The sequence below is a fragment of the Halichoerus grypus genome, chromosome 8 (genome assembly GCF_964656455.1).
Source record: "Halichoerus grypus chromosome 8, mHalGry1.hap1.1, whole genome shotgun sequence".
NCBI classification, from domain to species: domain Eukaryota; kingdom Metazoa; phylum Chordata; class Mammalia; order Carnivora; family Phocidae; genus Halichoerus; species Halichoerus grypus.
The window spans coordinates 47,051,615-47,075,610 of NC_135719.1; the positions used below are offsets into that span (position 1 = coordinate 47,051,615).

The 23,996-nt window shown below is 39.0% G+C and overlaps 1 protein-coding gene and 1 long non-coding RNA gene across 4 annotated transcripts in view; one reads left to right on the forward strand and one right to left on the reverse strand.

The window, feature by feature from the left end:
* LOC118532492 (uncharacterized) overlaps positions 1 to 23,996 on the forward strand; it is a 177,378-nt gene that overhangs the window by 10,699 nt on the left and 142,683 nt on the right. The gene's annotated exons all lie outside the window — the stretch shown is intronic.
* Positions 6,865 to 23,996, reverse strand: part of IQCH (IQ motif containing H) — a 209,030-nt gene continuing 191,898 nt past the window's right edge. Inside the window, exons 18-21 of one of the 3 annotated variants that reach the window (XM_078078712.1) lie at positions 23,823 to 23,945; positions 17,548 to 17,609; positions 12,166 to 12,274; positions 6,865 to 6,981 (exon numbers count right to left, since the gene is read on the reverse strand). In XM_078078712.1, the coding sequence (XP_077934838.1) occupies positions 6,865 to 6,981; positions 12,166 to 12,274; positions 17,548 to 17,609; positions 23,823 to 23,945 (411 nt within the window). Of the gene's footprint in view, positions 6,982 to 12,165; positions 12,275 to 17,547; positions 17,610 to 23,822; positions 23,946 to 23,996 lie in introns of those variants that run through there. The other 2 variants (XM_078078714.1, XM_078078713.1) reach the window with 2 other exon arrangements.

Genomic DNA, 23,996 nt, shown 5'->3' on the forward strand with positions numbered 1-23,996 from the left:
CTCTCCCTGCTTGTATTCCTTCTCTCGCTGTCTCTCTCTCTGTGTCCAATAAATAAAATCTTAAAAAAAGAAGACTTTTAAATCTAAAGCAAATGGTGTGTGTGTGTGTGTGTGTGTGTGTGTTCCATACCCGTTTAGAAAAACTGCAAATGCCACCTAATCGCTATATGTCCCTCCAAATATTTGTAGGTAAACAGAAGCATTTACCCTTTCATGCATCTCTGTTTGCATGAGCAGATACAGCACTAAAGTCTTAGTCTGGTGTGAATTCTCGAATATTCAGACTAAGGGTATTAAGCTTAGAATGAAACTTGCAATCGTTACATGCCATTACTATCTGGTGACAGCTTTGGGAGCTTTGAGGAGGGAGATAGTTACGACATTTCCACTCCATGCCCCTAAGTTCATTATCACTTTTGATAGCAAAACTTATAACGAAGACCTTCATATATTTTTCTTTCCCAGACTCCCCCAAATTAAATTTTTGTTTCATTTGCTTCATTAATTGAAAACAGGTTCATTATAAAATAGAAAATACAGAAAGAAGAAAACTCTACCATTAAGAAGTAGCCACTGTTAACATTTTGGGGGGTATCTTTATAGTTAGTTGTGTGTGTGTATGTGTATGTGTGCGCATGTGCACGCACATATATGTACATATTTTTAAACAGTTATAACTGGAGTCCTAGTCTTCATGCTGTTTTAAAATGTGCTTCTTGGGGGCACCTGCGTAGCTCAGTCAGTTGGGCGTCTCACTCTTGATTTTGGCTCAGGTCATGATCTCAGGGTTGTGAGGTCAAGCCCCACATCAGGCTCTGTGCTCAGTGCAGAGTCTGTCCTTCTCCCATCTGCTCCTCCCCTCCTTCACTCCCCCTTTCTGTCTTTCTCTCTCTAAAATACATAAAATCTTGGAAAGAGAAAAAAAATAAAATATGCTTCTTAATAATTAAATGTCATTTCATTTTCTTATATTCTCCTAATTTCATGATTTTTTTAAAAAAGCTTTTTGAGGTATAATTGACCTTCAAACAGTGCACATATTTAAGGTGTATAGTTTGATAAGTTTTGACATATGTATACATCCAAGAGACCATTTTCACAATCAACATAGTGAAGCTATCCATCACCCCCAGAATTTTCCTTCTGCTCCTTTGTAATCTTCCTGTTCCTCCTCACCACCTCACCCCCAGCTTCCCACCCCTAGGCAACCACTGATTTGCCTTTTGTCACTATAGTTTGTATTTTTATTTTTTTATTTATTTTATTTTATTTTTTTAAAGATTTTTATTTATTTTTTGACAGAGAGAGAGAGACAGCGAGAGAGGGAACACAAGCAGGGGGAGTGGGAGAGGGAGAAGCAGGCTTCCCTGCCGAGCAAGGAACCCAATGTGGGGCTCGATCCCAGGACCCTGGGATCATGACCTGAGCCGAAGGCAGACGCTAAATGGCTGAGCCACCCAGGCGCCCCTATAGTTTGTATTTTTAGAATGTTATATAAATGGATATGTACTCTTTTTTGTTTGGATTTTTTCATTCAGCACAAATAGATTAAGATTCATTCCTGTCTTTGATTTTATCAACAACTTCTTCCTTTTCATTGCTGAGTAGTATTCCATTGTAAGGATGTCCCATAATTTATGCATCTACATGTTGGTGGACATTTGGGTTGTTTCCAGTTTGGGGCTATTACAAATAAATTTGCTATGACGATTCATGTATAAGTCTTTGAATGGACATACACTTTTTTCTCTCTTGGGTAAATAAATGCCTAGGAGTGGAATGGCTATATCATACAGTAGTTATAGTAACCTGTGATTTTCTAAGTGGCTATATAGAGGTCTTTATATAGCTATTCCATAATTTTCTTATTTTAATTTTTTTTTGAGAGGGAGAGCGCATGTGCATGTGTGCATGCAGGGGTAGGGATGAGGGGAGGGGCAGAGGGAGAGGGAGAGAGAGAATCTTTAGTAGGCTCCGTGCCCAGTGTGGAGCCTGACTCGGGGCTCAATCTCACGACCCTGAGATCATGACCTGAACTGAAATTAAGGGTCGGATGCTTAACCAACTGAGCCACCCAGGCACCCCCTGTAATTTTTAAGTAATACCTTATTGTTAAATGTTTAAACCTTTCTGATTTTTCATTGTTGTTGCAAATGAACCTAGTTTTTTGGCTTCAAAATGTGGCTATGGATATTCAACTTAAAAAGAAGATGAGTAGAAAGACATTGTAAAGGAAACCTGGAAGTCATGTGTTGTTAGATCATTTTAAATTTTTTAATGATTGCAAAATAAGTATTTTGTGTCCTCTGCTGGGAAGCAAACAGCATGAATCTTTAAATGAACCAGAATTTGAATTTGAATTTGAAGTTATTTTACAACCAGTGGAAGTTCTGCTGTTTTGTTGTTAAGTTTATGGGACCATGATTTTATCATAACATTCCTTATGAGGAGACTGCAATAAATTTGGGTGTGGCCTTCCTTTCTGAGAGCGATAATTAGCTATCTAGTATACTTTATAACATTTTGTTAAATAAAAAAATTCTTAAAATGTATTTTACTTATTTTTCTCTCTTACATACATGTATATGATATATATGGTAGCCACTGTAGGGGTAAAACAAAATGTTTACAGAATGGCAAAGAAATGCTTGGGAAGAAAAACCAACGTCAAAAAAAAAACCCCTAAACCCAAAATGCTATTTTATGCATAGATGCCAAAGCTATATTTTTCTGTGCTATGTTTAGGTTCTTCTTATAACCAAACAAAAGTTGTTTCTACCAACAGATTTTTAAACAGCAGGGACATGCTTATTATTTACTGTTTTGGTATCTTTCCCTCATTTACATAAATACCCCAGCAACCAGCAGTTTAAAACTAATAAAAGCCAGGGTCCTCCATCAAGTGCAATAAAGTTTCACAACCATGAGTTAGACTGTTAGAGTGAAAAATAAACCTATATATGTGGTTATGAAGGGTTTTTTTTTTTTTGGAAAGTATAATCACATTTCAAAATTAGAACTTCCATTTGAAGTAGCAGTGCAATAATAATACTTAAACATTTATGTAGAATGCTTCTTCTTGGAAACGCTCTCCCAACATTGGCCAGTTAATCTCTACTGCTTCCCCAAGGAGCAGGTATTACTATCTGTCATTTTTCTAGTTAGAAAATTGAGGAAGGTATGATCAGCCCAGAAAGAGTGAGGGCTGGGGAGACAAGTTTTTGGCCCTTATTATTCTGTGACTCTTTGGGATGCAACTCCTAATAGAATGCATCCGGTTTCTGTTCCACTTTGATAAAATCATCAGTAAAACAAAGATGTACATCGTAGTTCAATCTACCTCAGGCTTATAGATACAGCCCTTACCCTCCTGAGGCTCGCCTTTTGGAAAGAATGGGATACAGAAAGGATTTGGAAGATCCACAGCACATTTCATCTGCATTTGGAATGGACTGGACCAAACTTTTTCCAGTGAGAAAAGCAGTCATATGCTTCCCCCCAGCCACAACTTCCATTCTCCCATTATCTTAGCAATTTATAGTTTTCCAGATAAGATTTACTATGATCAGTACATTTAAAGAGTTGAACAAATCTGTTATGCACATTGAAGCCAGAGGAACAGTAAAAGGAAACTAGTGAACATTTACATTTTTGGAAACATAATGTATGCTTGAGAAATTCTGAAAGATAAACATTTAAATGTTAAAATACTTATTACCTTCCCCATAGGGACAGTGTTGGGAGTTAATGAGATAACAAATGTAAAGTGCTTTGAGCTCTTTAGAAGAAAGGTGCCAGATGCATACAAATGATTATTAATTGTTAAAGCTATCGGATGGTTACTAATATATTACTTATGATAAAATATATATTTTTATACCTGAAAAATAGGATGCTTGCAATTCTTAGGATGATATAGCTGAAATAATGCTCCATCTTTTCCCAAGTTATTCTCTGTCTTGTTGGAAGTCCTTTCTTAACCCTTTCCCAGTTTCTTGACTTTATACCCCTTTTCAAACAAACCACGGGGCATGACTTCCCAGCTTCCAAACTCTCCTGCACCTTCCCATTGTCAGTCCTCCACCGAAGTCTTACAGATCCAGCACCATGGGAGAATTCCACTGACACCACATTCTCTTCTCCTGATTTCTTTGATTACATAATTGTGATGCCTCATGATACTGTCAATTGTGCAAGTTGATTTTATTAGCAGGAAGCATAAGTGAAATTGTCTCTTAAGCAACACTAGAATTTGTTATAAAAAAGTGCAAGTCTCTTGTGTGATCTGGGACAAGTGGAATCTGAACTTTCTACTTTACACAACATGCTAGAATTTGTGGTAAAAGAGCAAAGCCCCAATTTCATTTGGTCTTGAGACATACGCTGAGATACCTCCACTAAATCTTAGTGGAGGTATGTATGTAAATGAGACATTGGGTTGTTGGACAGGTACAATAAAAGCAACATAAGGTTGGGTTGTTGGACAAGTGCAATAAAATAATGTAGATAAAGCTTCTAGTACGGTATATACTTAGCCCATAAGAAGTGTTCATTAAAGGTTAATATAAGTAGGTTACAGAAGATAAGTAAGTAGATAGCAGTTTGTCATTAAATATCACCTATTTGGTTTCTTTAAAATCAATATAAAATGGGTAATATGTAAAGGGACATCCTGTTATCGACAAATATTTCATTTTCCTATTTAGAATGGTAAAAGCTCAATTTTTGTTTAGGATACTTTATACATTGTGCACATATATGTGATTTTTTTTCAAACTTACCTTAGTTTACCAGTAGCACAGTATCTTTGCTACATATATGTGCTAAAAGATAATGGACTATGCTTCTTTTCAAATGTTCTGTAATTAAAACATTTCACTAATTTAATCTGGTCCTCTGGCTTCTTCCACTTAATTACTTGAAGTGATTGTTTTATTATACCAAATTTTTTCCTTTCATTTTGAGGCTGTAGGTTTTTAGGTAGAGAACCTTACTCCCGATTGTTTTCTGAATCTGAATATAAGGCCTCAATTTGGAAACAGGCATTCTGTGGTGTATGCTAATGAGAGATGCAAAGAAGGAAAGTGCATTGTTTGAGAAAACCAATCATGGTGGGTTAAAAAAAAACAAAAGGTACAGGAGAGTGAACTCATTTTACTATTGCCAGCAGCTTGAGGCTCGAGAGTGCTAATCAAAATGCACATACAAAACTTCCCTGATAGATTTAACAGTTTTGTACTGTTAAGGGGGTTCTCACCATGTGAAAGATGCACTGCTGTGCTGAACAAAACAGAGACAGTTTTCTTTTAAAGTCCAGAGCAGATGAGAGCCATAAGGAGACAGAGGGTTTCATTTACTCTCAGGACACGATTGTGCCAGTGAACTAATGAGTCTCTTGGACCTTATGTTGCTCTGGCTTCAATTGAGGCGAGACTCTAATGGGCATGTAGTACTTCCTATCCGTCAAGTGTCTGGACAATGGGCCCCTCATATGGATTAGAATGATCTGGCAAGAAAAAGAGGTCATCGTTGTACCTAGCACAGGCAGGAAACCTGGCTAATTAATGTATTTCCAACTATAGCAAAACAAAAGCTGACACACACAAAAATGTTGACTTTATTGCAGGAACTCTTAGCTTGTGGCTGAGGCACTGTTAAAAATTATTGAAATTCCATACATAAAACCATACTCCTAATTTCCCCAACACATTCAAATATTATTAAAGATACAAAGGTTATTCTTTAAAACAACTATGTGATTTTGGTGTTTTGACTTGCATATTTCACCCTTCTGTAAAGCTGGATGATTCTGAAATATTTTGAACAATTGAGAAGCGAATGCTAAGAGTTAGTGTCAGTGCTGCATAATTTTAACAATTTGTACTTTAAAGGGTACTGTTGAATTATGATTGTAAAAATCCTACTGCCATGTTAAATGGAGAATTTGAGATTACAAATGTGTATTCAAGCTAGAGGGCTCGAGTTACGCTGTATATTAAACTAAGAGCAGATACTGCCACCTAGATAAATTCTGATGCTTTGGTTAACTAGATGTTGGCTTACCTTACTTTTTGAGAAATGGCAACAACAAACAATAGTGGCTTGGGACAAAAAAAAAAAAAAAATACAATGAATGATAAAGGGTCACTTTAAAAATCCATGTAAACGTAATTTTCTTGGGGAAAAGAAGACCTGTTTTGCCAAATAGCAATGATTAAGGCTTTATTGCATTTCTTAAATGCAGAAGACTAATTACTCTTAGAAATAGGAGGAGAAAACTTCATAAGGCATGAACAAAAGCTCCATAATCCTGAAGTTCATAAAGAGGTAGGTGCAGAAGTGATATCAGTAAGACTTGTAACTTTCTTTTTTTTTTTTTTTTTTTTAAAGATTTTATTTATTTATTTGACAGAGAGATAGCGAGAGCAGGAACACAAGCAGGGGGAGTGGGAGAGGGAGAAGCAGGCTTCCTGCCAAGCAGGGAGCCCGATGTGGGACTCGATCCCAGGACCCTGGGATCATGACCTGAGCCGAAGGCAGACGCTTAACGACTGAGCCACCCAGGCGCCCAGTAAGACTTGTAACTTTCTTGTTAGATTATTTCTTCCTGAGTTCTGGAAGAAGAAGCGATTGTTCGACACTCTCAAGTAAAAGCACAGATAGGTTTTAATTTAATAAGCAAAATAAGATCACTTAATAAATTTTTTTTTAAAAAAGAGCATTACATTATGATCTGTTTTGATACATCTAGCAAACAAAGCAAACTAACTCCACTCCCCACTTTTATTCCTAACAGCAAAAAGAATGTTGCCTTTTTTTGACTCCAGATTAGAATCCAAAATCAGCAATGTATTCCAGGAACATTCATTTATCAGGTTTAGAGAGGTTTTTATCATCTTTGGACTGTTTTAGCTCTTCTTCAAATCTTATTTTGTTTTCCTCTGTTACTCCTAGAATGGCTTCAATGTCATCAATGGCCGTCTATAAATGAACAATAAAAATAATATTCATTACTTAAAGACCTCTTACAACTCTTTCCCCCACCCCAATTATTTGCTCCGTTTTGGAGTTGAGTATAATTTAGACCAGTTAAACTCAAGGTTTAAATCAAATGAAAAAAATGGGCTTCTCTTTTATACGTCTTTAATTTTTTTCATTTCATTTTTCTAGTAATTCATTTTTGTTATATTTTACAAAAGTACTGATCCATGATAGGTTGGAAAAAACAAAACTTCACTACAGATAATTTGAGAAGCACTGATCTAGTCATCCTAAAATGAGGGCTGATAGGAGTATTGACTTTCATTGGTTTTTCCATTAGGTAGAAAAATGGCACTTTTCCCTTTTATTTTATTTAGCTATTTTTTTTATTGAGGTAGTCTTCACATACCTTAAAGTGAAAACCCTTACAAAGAGTTCAACTCAGTGGTTTTTAGTATATTCACAAGAAACCGTCATTACTATGTAATTCCAGAACATTTTCATCACCCCAAATAGAAACTCTATGCCCATTAGCTGCCTTTCCTTATTTTCTCCCTCCCCTAACTCCTGACAACTGCTAATCTACTCTCTGTCTCTATGGATTTGCCTACTCTGGACATTTAATATAAACGGAATCATACAATATGTGGCCTTTTGTGTCTGGCCTCCTTCACTTAACATAATGTTTTCAAGGTTCATTTGTGTTGTAGCGTGGATCAGAACTACATTTCCTTTTTATGTCTGAATAATATTCCATTTTATCTATTATCTATTTTTACTTTGGTTGTTCACACTTTAGGTATCATGTCTAAGAAGGCATTGCTAGCTACAAGGTCATGAAGATTTATTTATATCTGTGTTTTCTTCTAAGAGTTTTATAGTTGTAGCTCTTACATTTAGGTCTTTGATCCATTTTTATTTAGTTTTTATATATGCTGTGGAGTAGAGGTACAACTTCATTCATTTGTATGGGGATATTTGTTTTCTCCAGCACCATTTGTTAAAAAGACAATTTTTTTTTCCATCAAATTGTTTTGGCACTCTTGTTGAAAATCAATTGACTATAAATGTATGGGTTTATTTTGGACTCTCAATTTTATTCCATTGATCTATGTCTATTCTTATGCCAGTACCACACTGTCTTGATTACTGTAGTTTTGTAGTTAAGTTTCATTTATTTATTTTTTTAAAGATTTTATTTATTTCTTTTAGAGATAGAGAGACAGAGGGAGAGCACGAGCCAGAGGGAGGAGCAGAGGGAGAGGGATAAGCAGACTCTGTGCCATGTGTGGAGTCCGACACAGGGCTCAAACCCACGACCCTGAGATCCTGACCTGAGACGAAATCAAGATCAGATGCTTAACTGACTGAGCCACCCAGACACCCCATTGTAGTTAAGTTTTAAAGTTGAGAAGCATAATTCCTCTTTGTTCTTCTTTTTCAATATTATTTTGCTTATTCTGGATCCTTTGCATTTCCACAGGAGTTGTAGGATCATCTTGTAAATTTCTGCAATAAAGCCAGCTGGGATGCTGATAGGAATTGGTGTTGAATCCATAGATCAATCTGGGGAGTATTATTGCCATCTAACAATATTAAGTCTTTCACTCCATTTATTTAGATCTTCTTTCTTTTATGATGGACAGATCTTGTACTTCTGTTAAATTTATTCCTAAGTATTTTTATTCTTTTTGATGCTATTGTAAATGGAATTTTTAAAAACATTTAAAAAATTTAAATTTTAAATTTTAAAAATTATTTTTTTTTAAGATTTTATTTATTTACTTGAGAGAGAGAGAGCATGAGAGAAAGCATGAGAGAGAGCAAGAGCACAAGCAGGGGGGAGGGGCAGAGGGAGAAGCAGACCCCTCTCTGAGCAGGGAGCACAACGTGGGACTCCATCCCAGGACCCTGGGATCATGACCTGAGCCGAAGGCAGACGCTTAACCGACTGAGCCACCCAGGTGCCCCCCAACAATTTATTTTTGGATTGTTCATTTTGCTAGTGTATAGAAATACAATGTTTCTATATTGATGTTGGGTCTTGCAACCTTTCTCAACTCGTTTATTAGCTCTAACAGGTTGTTTCTGGGTTCTTTAGGATTTCCTAAATACAAGATCATGTTATTTGTGAATAGAGATAGTTTTACTTCTTTCTTTCCAATCTGGATGCCTTTTTATTTCTTTTTCTTGCTGAATTGCTCTGGCTAGAACCTCTAGTACAGTGATGAATAGAAGCGGTGAGAGCATACATCCTTGTCTTGCTCCTGATCTTAGGCGGAAAGCTTTCAGTCTTGCACCATGAACTATGATGTTAGCTATGGGTTTTTGTTAATGCCCTTAACAGGTTGAGGAAGTTCCCTTCTATTCCTAGGTTGAGTGTGTTTAGGAAATGGTGTTAGATTTTGTTAAATGCTTTATCTGCACCACCTTCCATTTTTATTCAGTCTTTGTAAATCCTTCTTTACAAATTGAAAATACTTACTAGAATGTCACTAGGGTGGTAGAAAATATTACTAAAAATGAATCTAGAGGCGCCTGGGTGGACATAATTCAGTCCATAGCACCATTTGATTCTGGTTATTAGTTATATTTGGATAGACTAAACTGATCATGTGCATATAGCTCAGAATTTTGCACATCGCAGTAACTGATGAAATTATGCTAGCTGACAGTAACTTAGAATATAAATGAAGAGATAGATCCTTTAGGACCAGTGAAAATCAATGCAACACTGGGCCTATTTTTCATTGAGTCTTCTTAGTCCTGTTGTAGGAAAAGCAATGGTCATTCTTCCAACTCATAAAATCACATTGAAGAGGAAAGCATTATCATTATTATTACTGTTACTAGAGAGACCAGGCCCTAGTACAAGGAAGATACATTCAAAATTTACATTTTTTACAACAGCTTTTGTTGGGCTTTCCACTTAAGAGAAAGATCACATGCGGTTCCATTTGAGTCCTTTGAGTTACTTGACCTGTTCAAACATGATGAAGGCCCATGCTGGGAATCAGATGCAGATTTTGGTGATCAATACCAAGTGTTCACAAAAACAGATGCAATGATCAATGGAACAGAATAGAAAACCCAGAAATGGACCCACAACTCTATGGTCATCTAATCTTCAACAAAGCAGGAGAGAATATCCAATGGGAAAAAGACAATCTCTTCAACAAATGGTGTTGGGAATACTGGACAGCAACATGCAGAAGAATGAACCTGGACCACTTTCTTACACCATACACAAAAATAAATCCAAAATGGATGAAAGGCCTAAATGTGAGACAGGAAACCATCAGAATCCTAGAGGAGAACACAGGCAGCAACCTCTTTGACCTCAGCCGTAGCAGCATCTTACTAGACATGTCATCAGAGGCAAGGGAAACAAAAGCAAAAACGAACTATTGACTTCATCAAGATAAAAAGCTTCTGCACAAGTGAGGGAAACAATCAACAAAAGTAAAAGACAACCTATGGAATGGGAGAAGATAGTTACAAATGACATATCTGATAAAGGGGTAGTATCCAAAATCTATAAAGAACTTGTCAAACCCAACACCCCAAAAAAGAAATAATCCAGTTAAGAAATGAGCAGAAGACATGAACAGACATTTTTCCAAAGAAAACATCCAGATGGCCAACAGACACATGAAAAGATGTTCAACATCACTCATCATCAGGGAAATACAAATCAAAACCATGATGAGATTCCACCTCACACCTGTTAGAATGGCTAAAATTAACAACACAGGAAACAACAGATGTTGGTGAGGATGGGGAACCCTCTAACACTGTTGATGGGAATGCAAACTGGTGCAGCCACCCTGGAAAATAGTATGGAGTTTCCTCAGAAAGTTAAAAATAGAACTACTCTGTGATCTAGCAATTGTACTACTAGGTGTTTACCCAAAGGATACAAAAATACTGATTCAAAGGGACACATGCACCCTGATGTTTATAGCAGCATTATCAACAATAGCCAAACTATGGAAAGAGCCCAGATGTCCATCAACAGATGAATGGATAAAGAAGATATGGTTTATATATATACAATGGAATATTACTCAGCCATCAAAAAGAAATCTTGCCATTTGTAATGACGTGGTTGGAGCTGGAGTGTATTATGCTAAGTGAAATAAGTCAGTCAGAGACAAATACCATAAGATTTCACTCATATGTGGAATTTAAGAAACAAGATAGATGAACATATGGGAAGGGGCACAAAAAAGAGAGAGGGAGGGAGGGAAGCAAACCATAAGAGACTCTTAACCGATAGAGAACAAACTGAAGGTCGATGGAGGGAGGTGGGTGGGGGATGGGCTAGATGAGTGATGGGTATTAAAGAGGGCACTTGTTGTGTGATGAGCACTGGGTGTTATATGTAAGTGATGAATCAATAAATTCTATACCTGAAACCAATTTTACACTATATGTTAACTAGTTAGAATTTAAATAAAAAATTGAAATTAAAACAATACCAAATGTTCATCTCTGTTTGGCCTGGGTTTCAAAAACTCTTGTGTGGATCTTGCTCCTGTTTTCTTGCTCTTGTTCATATTTCTACAGTTTGGAGACTTCTGATCAATTACATACAACTGGCTTTCATGGGCCAACATCTTTAAAGGCCATTTGGAAGCTTCAAACAGGTTAGTGATAAAATTTCTGCCCCACTTCGGAGAAACAGGATGGGGTACATGGCCCATGTATATGCTGAGGGCTTTTTCTGTTTCTCTCTACTACACATTATCCTTCCTGGGGCCTCAGAACTCCTCTGGTTCTAGAAACGAGGCTTCCCCAGGAATCCTTGGTCAGACACTGCATTATCTGAAATGTAAGTAGGTTACATTCAGGATTTTTGGTGGTGACAGTCTCTGTTTTGGTTTCATTGTGACACTTCAGCTTCACCTCTGATCTCAGAGAGCCGTGTTGTCTTGTAAACTGCGTTTGAAAATGGCAGCAACTTAAAACAAGTCTACTATATTTCAAAGAAAAAATTTCAAACTATTAAATTTAACTAACAGGTTCAGTGGGAACCTTATAATATTGACCTTGTACATTATAAGATATGTACTGCTTCACAATTAAAAAAAAATGGTTTAGCACTTGTTTACAATACAGCATGAGGTATTTTCAGTCCTTGTATAGAAATTAACCAGAATCGTTAGTTAATTAACACCTCACCTTAAAATTGGTCTCGCCTTGCATATTAGGTGCTGATATTTCTTGATGGATGATGAAGAGATTTCGAGCAAAGGTCATGAGGACCCCCTGGAGATCTTCACCGATTGTTCTGTTAATGATATCCAAACAAATGAGTTTACCAACGATTCCCCTCACATGCTTAAAAACAATCACCCTCTCATTTGTGCCTGTCTGGTGGTGGAATTTAATGAGTATTTTCAATCTCACAAGGTGGCAATCTTCAGGGAGATATGAAAGATGAGGCTCCATTTTAACTTGTCAACAAAGAGGATTTGTGTAATAAATATTTTTTATTAATCAACTTAGCAGAATATAAGAATAGCTTCAGTCATTCCTAGCAAAAGGCTACCACTGAGCTAGGACGATAGTATTAGCTCATTTAAAAAATTGTTGAAATCAGCTTATAAGAGAATTGTTGCTAAATATAATTCATACCTAACAATTTCCTTGCCTACAGAGATATTTGCACCTCGGTATTCTGGAGACTGGGGCTTATTTTCTATTTTATGTATACAAGCAGTTCCTGTTATTTATGAGTATGCTCCATCCATGTTCCTAGGAGAATGTGTCCCATTCCTGAACAGCCAGCTTTATAAAGCTTTATAAAGCTGAACACACACTTGAAGGTTTCAGAGACAACACTGTGGCCAGTGAACATTCCCAAACAACAGATTGTTGTAAGTTTTAGCTTTGCAAAACTTTGCAAAACTGCAGGGTTTATCTTCTAGTTATTTTGTGAACTTTCTGTATCAAAGGGGAAAAAATGGATTAAATGAATGGATTGATTTTTAAGAATTGTTCTGTCTTGAGGGTATGAAACTAAAGAGCTGCCTCTTAAGGTAACTGCAAAGAACTTTGGGTTACTTCCTTCCCTGTTGTTGCCTGTAAAATAAGTCATTTTGGAGTGTAAGGCTTAAATGCTTTTGGAATGGCTGCCTTCCAGCCTGATTGGGCTTTCCCATAGGTCAGGCTGGGAGCAGAAAGCTTCCCAGGCCCCAGGCAGGAGACTGTTTGTCCTGCCACTGGCAGTGTGACTTTGGGGAGAAAGCTACTTAAGCTCTCTGGGTTCTTCATTACTTTTTTTCTGAAATGAAGGGATTGGATTGGATTAATGTTTCCAAACTTTTGGAGTTACAGTCCCCAGTCCAAGGACTGCCCACCCTTACTTCTCATAGTTACTGAACATTAGTATCTATTGCCTCTTTTAAGAGAATAATAGCCAAAGGCAACTTCAGTCAATAATTTTTAAAAGTGATTTGTACTTTATTGCCACATAATCAATATGTCAGTATGTATTAGACCCTGGTGCTTTTTTTTTTTCTTAAAGATTTTATTTATTTATTTATTTATTTATTTATTATTTATTTATTTATTTATTTATTTAACAGAGAGAGCCAGAGAGTACAAGCAGGGGGAGTGGCAGAGGGAGAAGGAGAAGCAGGCTCCCAGCTGAGCAAGGAGCCCAATGTGGGGCTTAATCCCAGGACCCCAGGATCAGACCTGAGCTGGAGATAGTAGCTTAACCAACTGAGCCACCCAGGTACCCTAGACCCTGGTGCTTCTTAAAACAGCAGACTCCTAGGGTCTACCTCAGATCAACAAAATCAGATTCTTTGGGTTTGGGATCCAGGAATGTATAGTTTCACTGAAATCCTCAGTTGATTCATATATGTGTGTGTGTGTATAAATTAATCCACCACCATATGTATATATATATATATACATATATGATTGAGGCCCATACTTAAAAAAATTAGTGTGTTTGTGTGTGTGTGTATGATCCTGGGTCCACACATGGATTCCTGGCCCCCTTGTCATCTCTCCTCAGCTTCCTGGGGTCCATGGTCCCCAGGTTGTGAACCAAGAGGCTGGATGGACTCTAAGTCCTCTACCCTATTAATTCATTTCTCGAATTTCCTTCATTTTTCCTTCCTTGAAATTTTTTCCTGAATTCTGCTAGTCCCAGAAATATGCCAGTATAAATGGAGTCAGTATGAAGTTATCCTGGCAAAGCCAAACCACAGAATTCTGGTCTGTAAGGTCAGCCCTCTTGGAGCCCTCCCCTTTCCTGAAGAGGTAGCTGACTAACATCTTTGCCTGATGTGAACTGATTGTAACAAAGCCAAACAAAGCCCAGCCAGCTCATGAAAAGCCTCTCCTTAAAGCTCCAGAGAAAACCAACACAAACAACACAAAGAAGAAAAGTTTGTATTAGCTCATCTTTTCTCTTTCAATATGAATTCTAGAAAACAAAGACTCTGTCTGGTCATTGTCTATTAAATCATCTGTTCTCAACCTCCATGTCCACGTGTTAGTGCAATTCCTGATGTACTAACTGTAATTCCACCCGTTTATTGCACAGTCAAGAAAGTACAGCTGCATGCAAGTAAGAATTTTGGGGATAATCCCAAATCCTACCTAATACTCAGAAGAAGTAAATTAGTAAAGTTGGTACAAACTTGCACAGGTAGTGATGCAGTTCACAGAATGATGAGAATCTCTTCCATAATAGGGTTCCCTACATAAGGTAGCCGTATGGTATTGGAAAAGCACACCAGATTCAGGGTCCAGAGACACAAGCTACTGTGTGATACTGGTAAACCACACCCCTGCTTGAAGACCCAGTTTCCTTTCTACACCATGAGAGTCTGTTAATCCTCAGGGTCCTTCCTTGCTTCAACATTCTCTGGTTCTGTGGCTGCAGGAAGGGATGAGAAGGATGATATAGGAAATAGTAGACAAGGCTCTAGAGTCTTCAAGAGACCCATGTCAATCAACAGTGCCCTTTCTGTAGGACACGTGAGTAGCAGTACCATCTAGAAGGTACACCGTTAGGAGTATGGCCACCAGCAAAGCTGGCCTGCGGGTCAAGGCATTCGTGCTTCAAATCTCAGGAGCAGGATTAAGGATGGTTGGGTGAGCCCCTCTTTGTCACCAGTCTAATTACTCATTCTGTAGGCTTCAGCATCAAACCAACTTTGCTGCTCCATCAGTTTGATGATTGGGGAGTTCCTTTTTCACATAAGTCTCAGAAGTCTCCTAAATTCCCTGATGTTGTCCTCTTGCCTGTCTCCTCTGTGCCCAAGTACCCACTTGGATAAGTCTTCCTGTGGCCCCTACTGTGGGAAATCAGCCTCTGCCCTGTTAACATTAATTATCCCTGTCTCACCTGTCAGTTCTAGGACACAAATTCTTCTCCTGCAAGTCAGCCTCTGCTGGGTTCTGCTTCATGCCGACAGGCTTTCTTCGTGCCATCCCCTTGCCGGCCTGGGTCTGTAAAAGCAGCCTCTTCTTTGAGCTCCTATAGTTGTGCTCCCCACAACTAACTCTCTGGATATCCTTTCACTCTTTGTAATTGACCTTTCCTGATGCTGTGAGCTGGTTGCTCCTTGGGATGATCTCCTGGCACCTGAACTCCCTGGGTATGTGGTTCCCTGGCTGCTCTTGTCCCTCCACCTGAAGGGTCCTATCCCTCCCAGCCTGATTCCAAGCACATGAGGGGTTGTGTCTTTCCAGTCCTGGCCCAGCTTGTTCTTTGCAGTTTACCTTTCATGCCAGCCAGTACTGGTAAGGTAGGGTTCATGTTTCTGTGTTCTCATTTCTAGTTCTTGTACTTAACTAACCCATCTGTCTGAATTCCTGGGCTTAGACATGTACTTGGACCTGGAACTTTACCTGCTTAATTAGACTCATAATTCTGGAAAATACAAAGTTCTCATCCCCCAGCTTGCCAACTTTAAATCCACTGACTGCTTGGTTCTCCCAGTCTCCATAACTGCCTGGTGGCCTATGTCCTGCCACAGCCCTGGGCATATTAACTAATTTACTTATTCACTGACTGTCCACCCACCACCACATCAGCTTCATGAGAGCAGGGACTTGTCCTTTGGTCCAGTGCTATATGCCTACACTTAGAACTGTTCCTGGCACACTGATAAAGTGCTTTCGAATTTTCTGATAGTGAGGGTAGGGCAGGGAGGGAGTTGAGGGATAGAACATCACTGGGAAGCAAAGGGTAGCTCATTCCCTGCACATGCACAGAGGTGTCCCCGGCTCTATTCTCCTCCTGGATGTGAATATCCAGGCAGAGAAGATGAATGTGTACTTGTTGGGGTGCTCTGTCTCATTCCTGTTGCTCTCCTGGCAGTATAAAAAAAGAGTGGGGAAGAGAGCCTAAAATAAGCAGTGAAGGGACTCTTCTGACATGACCCAATAAATTTTACATGTTTATGGGGTCTTGGGGAAAGGTGGGTACTGGAGGGGATGACTCAGCCAACCAGCTCTCCACCCAAGTGAAGAGAAGCATTTAAGACTGTAAACACTAGATTAAAGTGTTAGCCACATTCGGGCTACAAAGGGGGAAGAAACCAAAACATTTGCATGAGTTCAAAGGGATCGATGAGGCTGAATATGACTGCACTGACGATGGCCTGTTGTAACGGACAATGCTGTGCTAAAACAAAGGACGGCACTTTGGAAAGGGGAGTTGAGACCTGTCCTGTGCCTATCTTTGCCCATTTCAGTGTGCAGCTCTTGGGACCAGTTTCTAGGGGACTGAGCACCTAGGGGGAACTGAGGCTGCTCAGGACATTGATGCTTAGTAGAGGAATTGGCTCTTATTTGGTGTTTCATGAGACCAGATCTTAGTGTGTATAATCCTTTCAATGTGAGGCCGCAGTGTCTACACTAGTGTGGAAGTCAGAAGGAAGAGAAATACAGGGCAGAAACGGTTTCCCAGTAAGTTAAGATAATTTAAAGATGTCTAACAGCCATATTCCAAGATATGAAATAAGATTATGTCTCCAAAGTATGAATCCTAGATCAGAAGACAAATTTGCTAGCTCTCCAGATTATGCTGGGGAGAAATTTGCAGGAAATAGGAAACAGAGCAGCCTCCTGAGTGCTGCTAGCAGGACTCTTCTTAGCATACATGCATCAGGGCTGAAATTGGAGCTGAGGAGGAGCTATAGACCCTGCCTTTCGGGGGAGCATCTTGCCAAGTCACCAGAGCACTTTTCTAAGCATGCCAGAATGACAACTGCCCTTCTACAATATGGATGTTGGAGCTGGTTCCTCCTCAGTCAGATTTATTGTGCCTTGTATGTGTATGTGTTTGGGTGTAGTATGTTGTTGGAACTAGCCTCTTTCCCATCAATTTTGGATAATTAATCAGTTATATTTATGAACTCCCACTGACACATCTAAAGTCACTTTATGAAATACTTAAAGATCTAAATAAAACAAGATAGACTTCCAATAAATCAGGATGCTGATTAAAATGCATGAGAAGCATCATTCTTATTGGTTGTTATAGTCTGTTTTTGTAGCTTATCGCATCTCACAGACGCACTTCATACTCACAACATTCCCAACTTGTCTCTCTTCAGGTGTTCATATAATATAAAAATAGTTCCTTGTCTGTCCTAGAAAATTTGAATGGGGAGAAAAGAAATAGCATATTATCTTAGAAGCAAAGAAAACATACTGCACTAAGACCACTGAGACTGATTGGAATTAAAATCCAGAGCTACCTTCAAATATTATGAAAAGCATGTTTGGAAAAAGCTGTCTCCAGAATACGGAGTAGCTATGATCTGGGACGGTGTTGTTGCTGTTGTTAATTGAGATATAATTTATATATAACATTGTGTAAGTTTAAGGTATACAAAGACCTCGATATGATACATTTATATATTGTGATATAATTACCACTGTAGCCTTAGCTAACACTTCTATCACGTTTTATAATTATCATTTCTTTTTTGTGGTGAGGACATGTAAGATCTAGTCGCTTTGCAGTTTTGAAGTATTTAATACAGTATTGTTGACTATATGACTATGCTGTGCATTAGATCCCCAGAACTTATTTATCAACTAGTTGCAAGTTTGTACCCTTTAACAGTATCTCTGCAATTTCTCTACTTCCCAGCCTGATAACCACCATTCAACTCAGTTTCTGAGCTCAGCTTTTTTAGTTCCAAATATAAGTGATATCATACACTGTCTTTGTTTGGCTTATCTCACTCAGCATAATGCCCTCAAGGTCCATCCATGTTGTTGCAAATGGCAGGATTTCCTTCATTCTCATGACTGAATGATATTCCATCATATATATATCTATCACATTTTCCTTATCCATTCATCCATCAGTGGACACTTAGGCTGTTTCCATGGCTTGGCTATTGTGAATAATGCTGCAATGAACATGGGGGTGCAGATACCTCTTTGAGATACTGATTTGGTTTCCTTCAGATATATGCCCAGATGTGGAATTGCTGGATCATATGGTGGTTGTATTTTCAATTTTTTTAGGGACCCCTACACTGTTTTCCACAGGGGCTGAGCCAATTTGTATTCCCACCAACATTCCCAAGGGTCCCCTTTTCTCCATATCTGCAGCAAAACTTGTTATCTCTTGTCTAGGCCAGGGTTTTTTTGAAATACGATCCTCAGAACACCTGCATCAGAATCATCAAGTGTGCTTGTTAAAAAGGCATTTTCATAGGCATCATCCAAACTCAAGATCTTTGGGAGAGAATCTGCCTTTTAGCTCACTTCCGGGGTGGTTCTCCTGCAAATCAAAATCTGAAAACAACTATTCTGAGAGCAATGGGTAAAAATACAGAGGGAAGCAATTTGTTGTGTGGAAAATAATTTGTATTTCAATGGAAAACTGTATGTGGTCTATGGCACACCCTATTGCCTTGATGCTGTGGGAGATATTTACAACTCTGTAAGTCCTAAGTGACTGAGAGACAAATTCTCTCCAGTCTGGGAAAGGTTCAGTTGATTTTCCTCACCTGCTCCCCTTGTGAAAAAAACAGTTTTCTCTCCATTTGCATATCCATTTCAGTATTCCTGACCTATAAAGGTGTCTGGGTTTTTTGGATTCTTTTTTATACTGGTTATAAGATCTGTCTAATTTCTCTGTTTAGTAAAATATCATGTTTTTATTTTTTGCATCCATATGAGAGGCATGATTTTATCTTTTTTTGAAAACTATTCTTTAAATAGTTTTTTCCAAATAAATAAAAAGTTAACACTGGAGTTGTCCAGTAGTGGAAATGGCTGCCCTGTGAAGTAGTGAACTCCTCATCATGGGAAGTCCAAAAAAGAACTATTTTTGAGATTTGATAAAAGAAACTACATGCCAGAATTAAGACTGCTTATTGACTCCTCATTTTGTCAGGAAACATGGGCTTTAGGACAGGCATTGGATTAGAACAGCTGGCTGCACATTAGAAGCATCTGAGTGCTTTAAAAAATATAATGCCTCAGCCCTACCTCCAGAAATACTGGAGTGGACTTTTGAAGTACAGTGTCACGCTGAGCCATATTTGAGCCTCAGGCAAAGGAAAAATTAGTATGTTTTAATTTAAAATTATGATATTTTGTTGGCCATGGATTTTTTTGCATTAATTTTGATTTTTCAGATAATGCATTACAATATTTTTATCTTTATTACCGAGTATTTTTTGTGCTCCCTTAAATTCTGTGCTCTGAGTACGGGTCTCACTTGCCTCATCCTAATCCCAGGCCCGCTTGGCCATCTGTACTTCTTAAAGCTCCTCACTCGGGTCAGTCTAATGGGCAGCCAGAGTTGAGAACCACTGATTAGATGATCTGTAAGGTATCCTGCATCCGTTTCCGTGCTGCCCAATATGGTAGCCACTAGCTACATGGGACTACTGAGAACTTGAAATATGAGTAGTCCAAATTGAGATGTGCTGTAGCTTTCAAAGGCTGGGTATAAAAAAATGTAAAATATGTCATTAATAACTTTTATACTGATTACACATTGAAATGATACTAGTTTTCTGTTTGGGGAGCATCCTTTTCTTGATACTGATTTCTGAATCAATCAGCTAGGCTACGTGATGCTGCAATAATTTAAAAAAACCGACTCAATTCTTAGTTGTTTATAACAACAAATGTGTGGTTCTTGCTTGTACCCCATTTCCTACATGAGCTGGCATGGGTCTCTGGTCACTGTTGGTACACCCAGGGACCCAGGCAAAGGGAGCTCTGTCTCAGTGTGCTTCCATGATTTCTAAAGCAGGAAAAAGGACATGGCGACTCATGAAGTAGTTCTTGAAGGCTTCTGCATAGAAAGGACATGTATCACTTCTGCTCATAGTTCACAGGCCCAAGGAAGTTACATGGCCATACTTGACTTCAGGGAGAGCGCTGAGGAAGTATAAGCCTGGTATGTGCCTAGAAGGAGGAGAATCAGAACATTTGTGAAAAGTCCTAATGATCACCACTGTGGCAGTACCCTGGCCTGAGGAAATGATCACTGGTGGTTGTGGAGCTATTTAGGACCATGGCACACTGCCTATGTGTGTGTGAGACCAGCCCTGCCCCACACTGTCGCTGGCAGTAAACATGACACTTTTCTCCATATGGCTTTTCATTACAACTTCATTTCATTAGGAAACCAGTGGGGGTATTCTGTCGCATTACAGAAATACCAAGAACGAGACCCACCAAATTGCTTACAAACTCCGGAATGCTTCCTTCCAATATTCAGCAAGGAAAATACACTCGTGAGATGTTGTTATTTCCCTTTTTTCCCCTTCAGAGTTTGGACGAGAAACATTGGAAATTCTGTGATCATAATGGGAAGAAAGAGAGCAAGGACTTTGGAGGATTCTTTTGGTAATATTGACAATGATGTATTATTAACGTTGCTTCTTTTTCTGGAAAGAGCACCCACATTAAATTTGACCAAGAATGGCAGCTGGTAGCAGAGGCTACACTCGTCTTTTTAGACTTAGCATAACTCATGGAGGCAATAATGGTTTAGAGAAGTTAAGTATTAAGCACAGCTTTTTCCCCCTCTTTTGTAAGGTAGAGAGAGTTGGGGGCTACAGAGAAGTTTGTGTTCCTTTAGCTGAAGAATACATAAGGGGTGCCTAGATGGAATATTTATTTGAAATTATTCCCAGTATTCCTGGACTGGATTGGTAATAATATTTTAGAAATACAAATAGTTCTTAGGGGGAAAAATATACATAGAGGACACCCTTGGTGTAAGAGAAAGAATCATGTTTGACTTTATGGATTCAAATGTTAGTTCCACAAAGTGCCTGACTGTGTGATCTTGGGAAAGTGCTGACACTCTTTGAGCTTAAATTCCCCAGTGTAATCTGGCAGAAATAATAGCTTCTTACAGAAGAGATGGGAAAGTTGAGGTGGTAATGAAGTTAGTGCTTCGCTTGGTGGCCAGCACAGAGTGGGTGCTCTGCAGATGCCGATTTATCACCTGCCTCTTCAGGAAAAGGCAGTTAAGAGAACAAGAGGACAGTTCAGACCAGGAATGGATCTTGGGATCGGAAAAGACGAGAACCCGTATCAGGAAAACTGGAGCAAGGATATTGTTGGAGAATTTCCAATGACTCCTTTACCTCACCTTAGAGTTTTAGGACGTCATACTTTTCATCTCTGACTCTTTTCTTGTACTTTCTTTTTATTGTTTTTTCTTTTTCTTTCTCTTTGTCTGCACCTCCCCCCTTTTGGTAGATTCTTTCTGTGTTTGGATTTTATCCTCTCTGTTTTCTTCTTCATATTGTTCTGTCCCTCCATTGCCCCCAGTCCATATTTCTCTTTCTTCCCCATTTCCGCTCTCACCCTTTGTGGGGTGTGTAGCACAGGTGACCTAGAGACAGAGCCAGTCATGTTGTGGGCGCCTCTCTGCTCCTTTCTGGCATTCTCCTCACCTTCAGTGGAGCCCCTCCCTCTGCACCATCCGCCGTTCCCCTGGGGTCATAGCAGTCTGTTTTTTGTACTAAAATTTGTTCTTAGAAATGAATCTGGTCGACTGAGAGCCACAACGGTGTAAATAACGTATAAAATTTGGTGCTTTATTTTTCCCAGAAATACTAGAAACTTCAATCAAGTAGAAAGCCTTTAGCCAAAGAAATAAATCTCTAATAATAATTGCAGGAAATAGAAAAATTATGGAGGATATTTTCTTCTGGGCAGGAGACTTTCCCTGCCAAATATGCCTATTCACAGTGCTTGTTCTGCTTTGATATTTTAGAAGAAAATGAAATAAAATAGATTCCGAGAAAGCTAACATTAGATTTAGCCACCTTCTGGCATATGGAAGTGTTTCGGTCTAATCAGTTTGGGGCTAAAAACTATTTAATTCCAAAAGGATTCTGTAGAGCAGATGTAACAATTAATTTCAGGTAAATCAGTTCAATCTGGCTTTTTCATTCTTTCTTATATTTTACCAATTTTAACATAATTTGTAAGGGAATATGAGCTCCTTTATATTTGTTTGCAAACAGCATGAATCAATCTAACCCAAGAGCCTTATGCATTCTGGCGGTGCCCTGCAGTGTGGTGGGATTGCCCAGTGGTAGCTGGGCCATTCTATTCACTGTTGGCCTCGTGCCTAAGGTCTACATGCTTTTCAAGAGCCTATAAAAAGAACTGATCCCTAAAAAATTGTATTTGTTCTCAAGTACGAGGAATGAAAATTAATAAATGTAGAACTGAATGTCTGCAAATTAAAACATTTGATCAGTTGGTTGTTGCTCAATTCTGTCATTATCTACAAATGACTTTTAATATGAGAGGTGACTATATTTTAATATGTGTGCTGTCATGTGGAATTGGTCTTCCACAACTAAGAGTACATGGGTCTCTTAGCCTTCAGTGTCAGAGATTTGAAAATCTGAATCAAACTGCAAAATCACAAAACTTCCTCAGAGTAACAGGAGTCTCTAGGCACAAAATGGAGGTTCTCGTTTAGGTAGGAGATATTACATCCCGTTTGCCCTCATCCAGCTACATTAAGGATGAAGCAGCTGGAAAGGAACCATCAGTATCATTGACAATAGACCAAACATGGGAACAACTGTTTTTTTGTTTTTGTTTTTGTTTTTAATCAGAACTCCTCCTGGGAAGAAACTACTATATGGAGGTTGAAGGATGCCATGGACTGAATTGCGTGTCCCCTCAGATTCATATGTTGAAGCCCTAACCCCCATGTGACTGTATTGGAAATAGGGCCTTTAAGGAGGTGATTAAGGTTAAGTGAGGTCATAAGGATGGGGCCCTGTTCCAATAGATCTGGTGTCCTTATAAGAGAGGTTACAGAGATACCAGAGATCTCTCTCTCTCTCTCTCCCTCCGCCATGTTGGGGCACAGCAAGAAAGTGGGCATCTGCAAGCCAGAAAGAGTGCTCTCACCAGGAACCAAATTGGCTGGGTACCTTCTCCTTGGACCTCCCAACCTCCAGAAAGGTGAGAAATAAATTTCTGTTGTTTAAGCCACCCAGTCTGTGGTGTTTTGTTATGGCAGCTCAAGCAGACTGAGACAGAGGATATTCATTTATAAGCAGCTCTGAATGGGGTCAGGCAACTCAGGACATGCTTCAGGATCAAGAGATGGTCCCCCAAACGTCTCCTAAGTCAGGTGAGCTACAGGGCTTTTGCTTTACCAAGGTGGGACCGAGCTGAACCTCCCAGGACCAAGAGCCACCCCCCTGTGGAGCTGCCTCAGGCAGCACTCAGCCTTCCTCTAAATACAGGTTAAACTAATGTTTCAAAAATATCTGTCTGAAGGGACACTGAATTACTAGCTGCCTAGATCACCCCACCTTGGCCAACCATCAGCTGCATACCTCAATGTCATAGCCGATGCCATGGGCCTTACACATTTGCAGGAAAACATAGTGGAAAACCAGCGAGAGATTGTTGTGCTTCAGCTGGGTAGTCATCACTGCATAGCGAATGCTTGCCGATGCCTAGAAAAGACCACAACTGCATATACGACTCTTTATAAGATATGTAAGTAA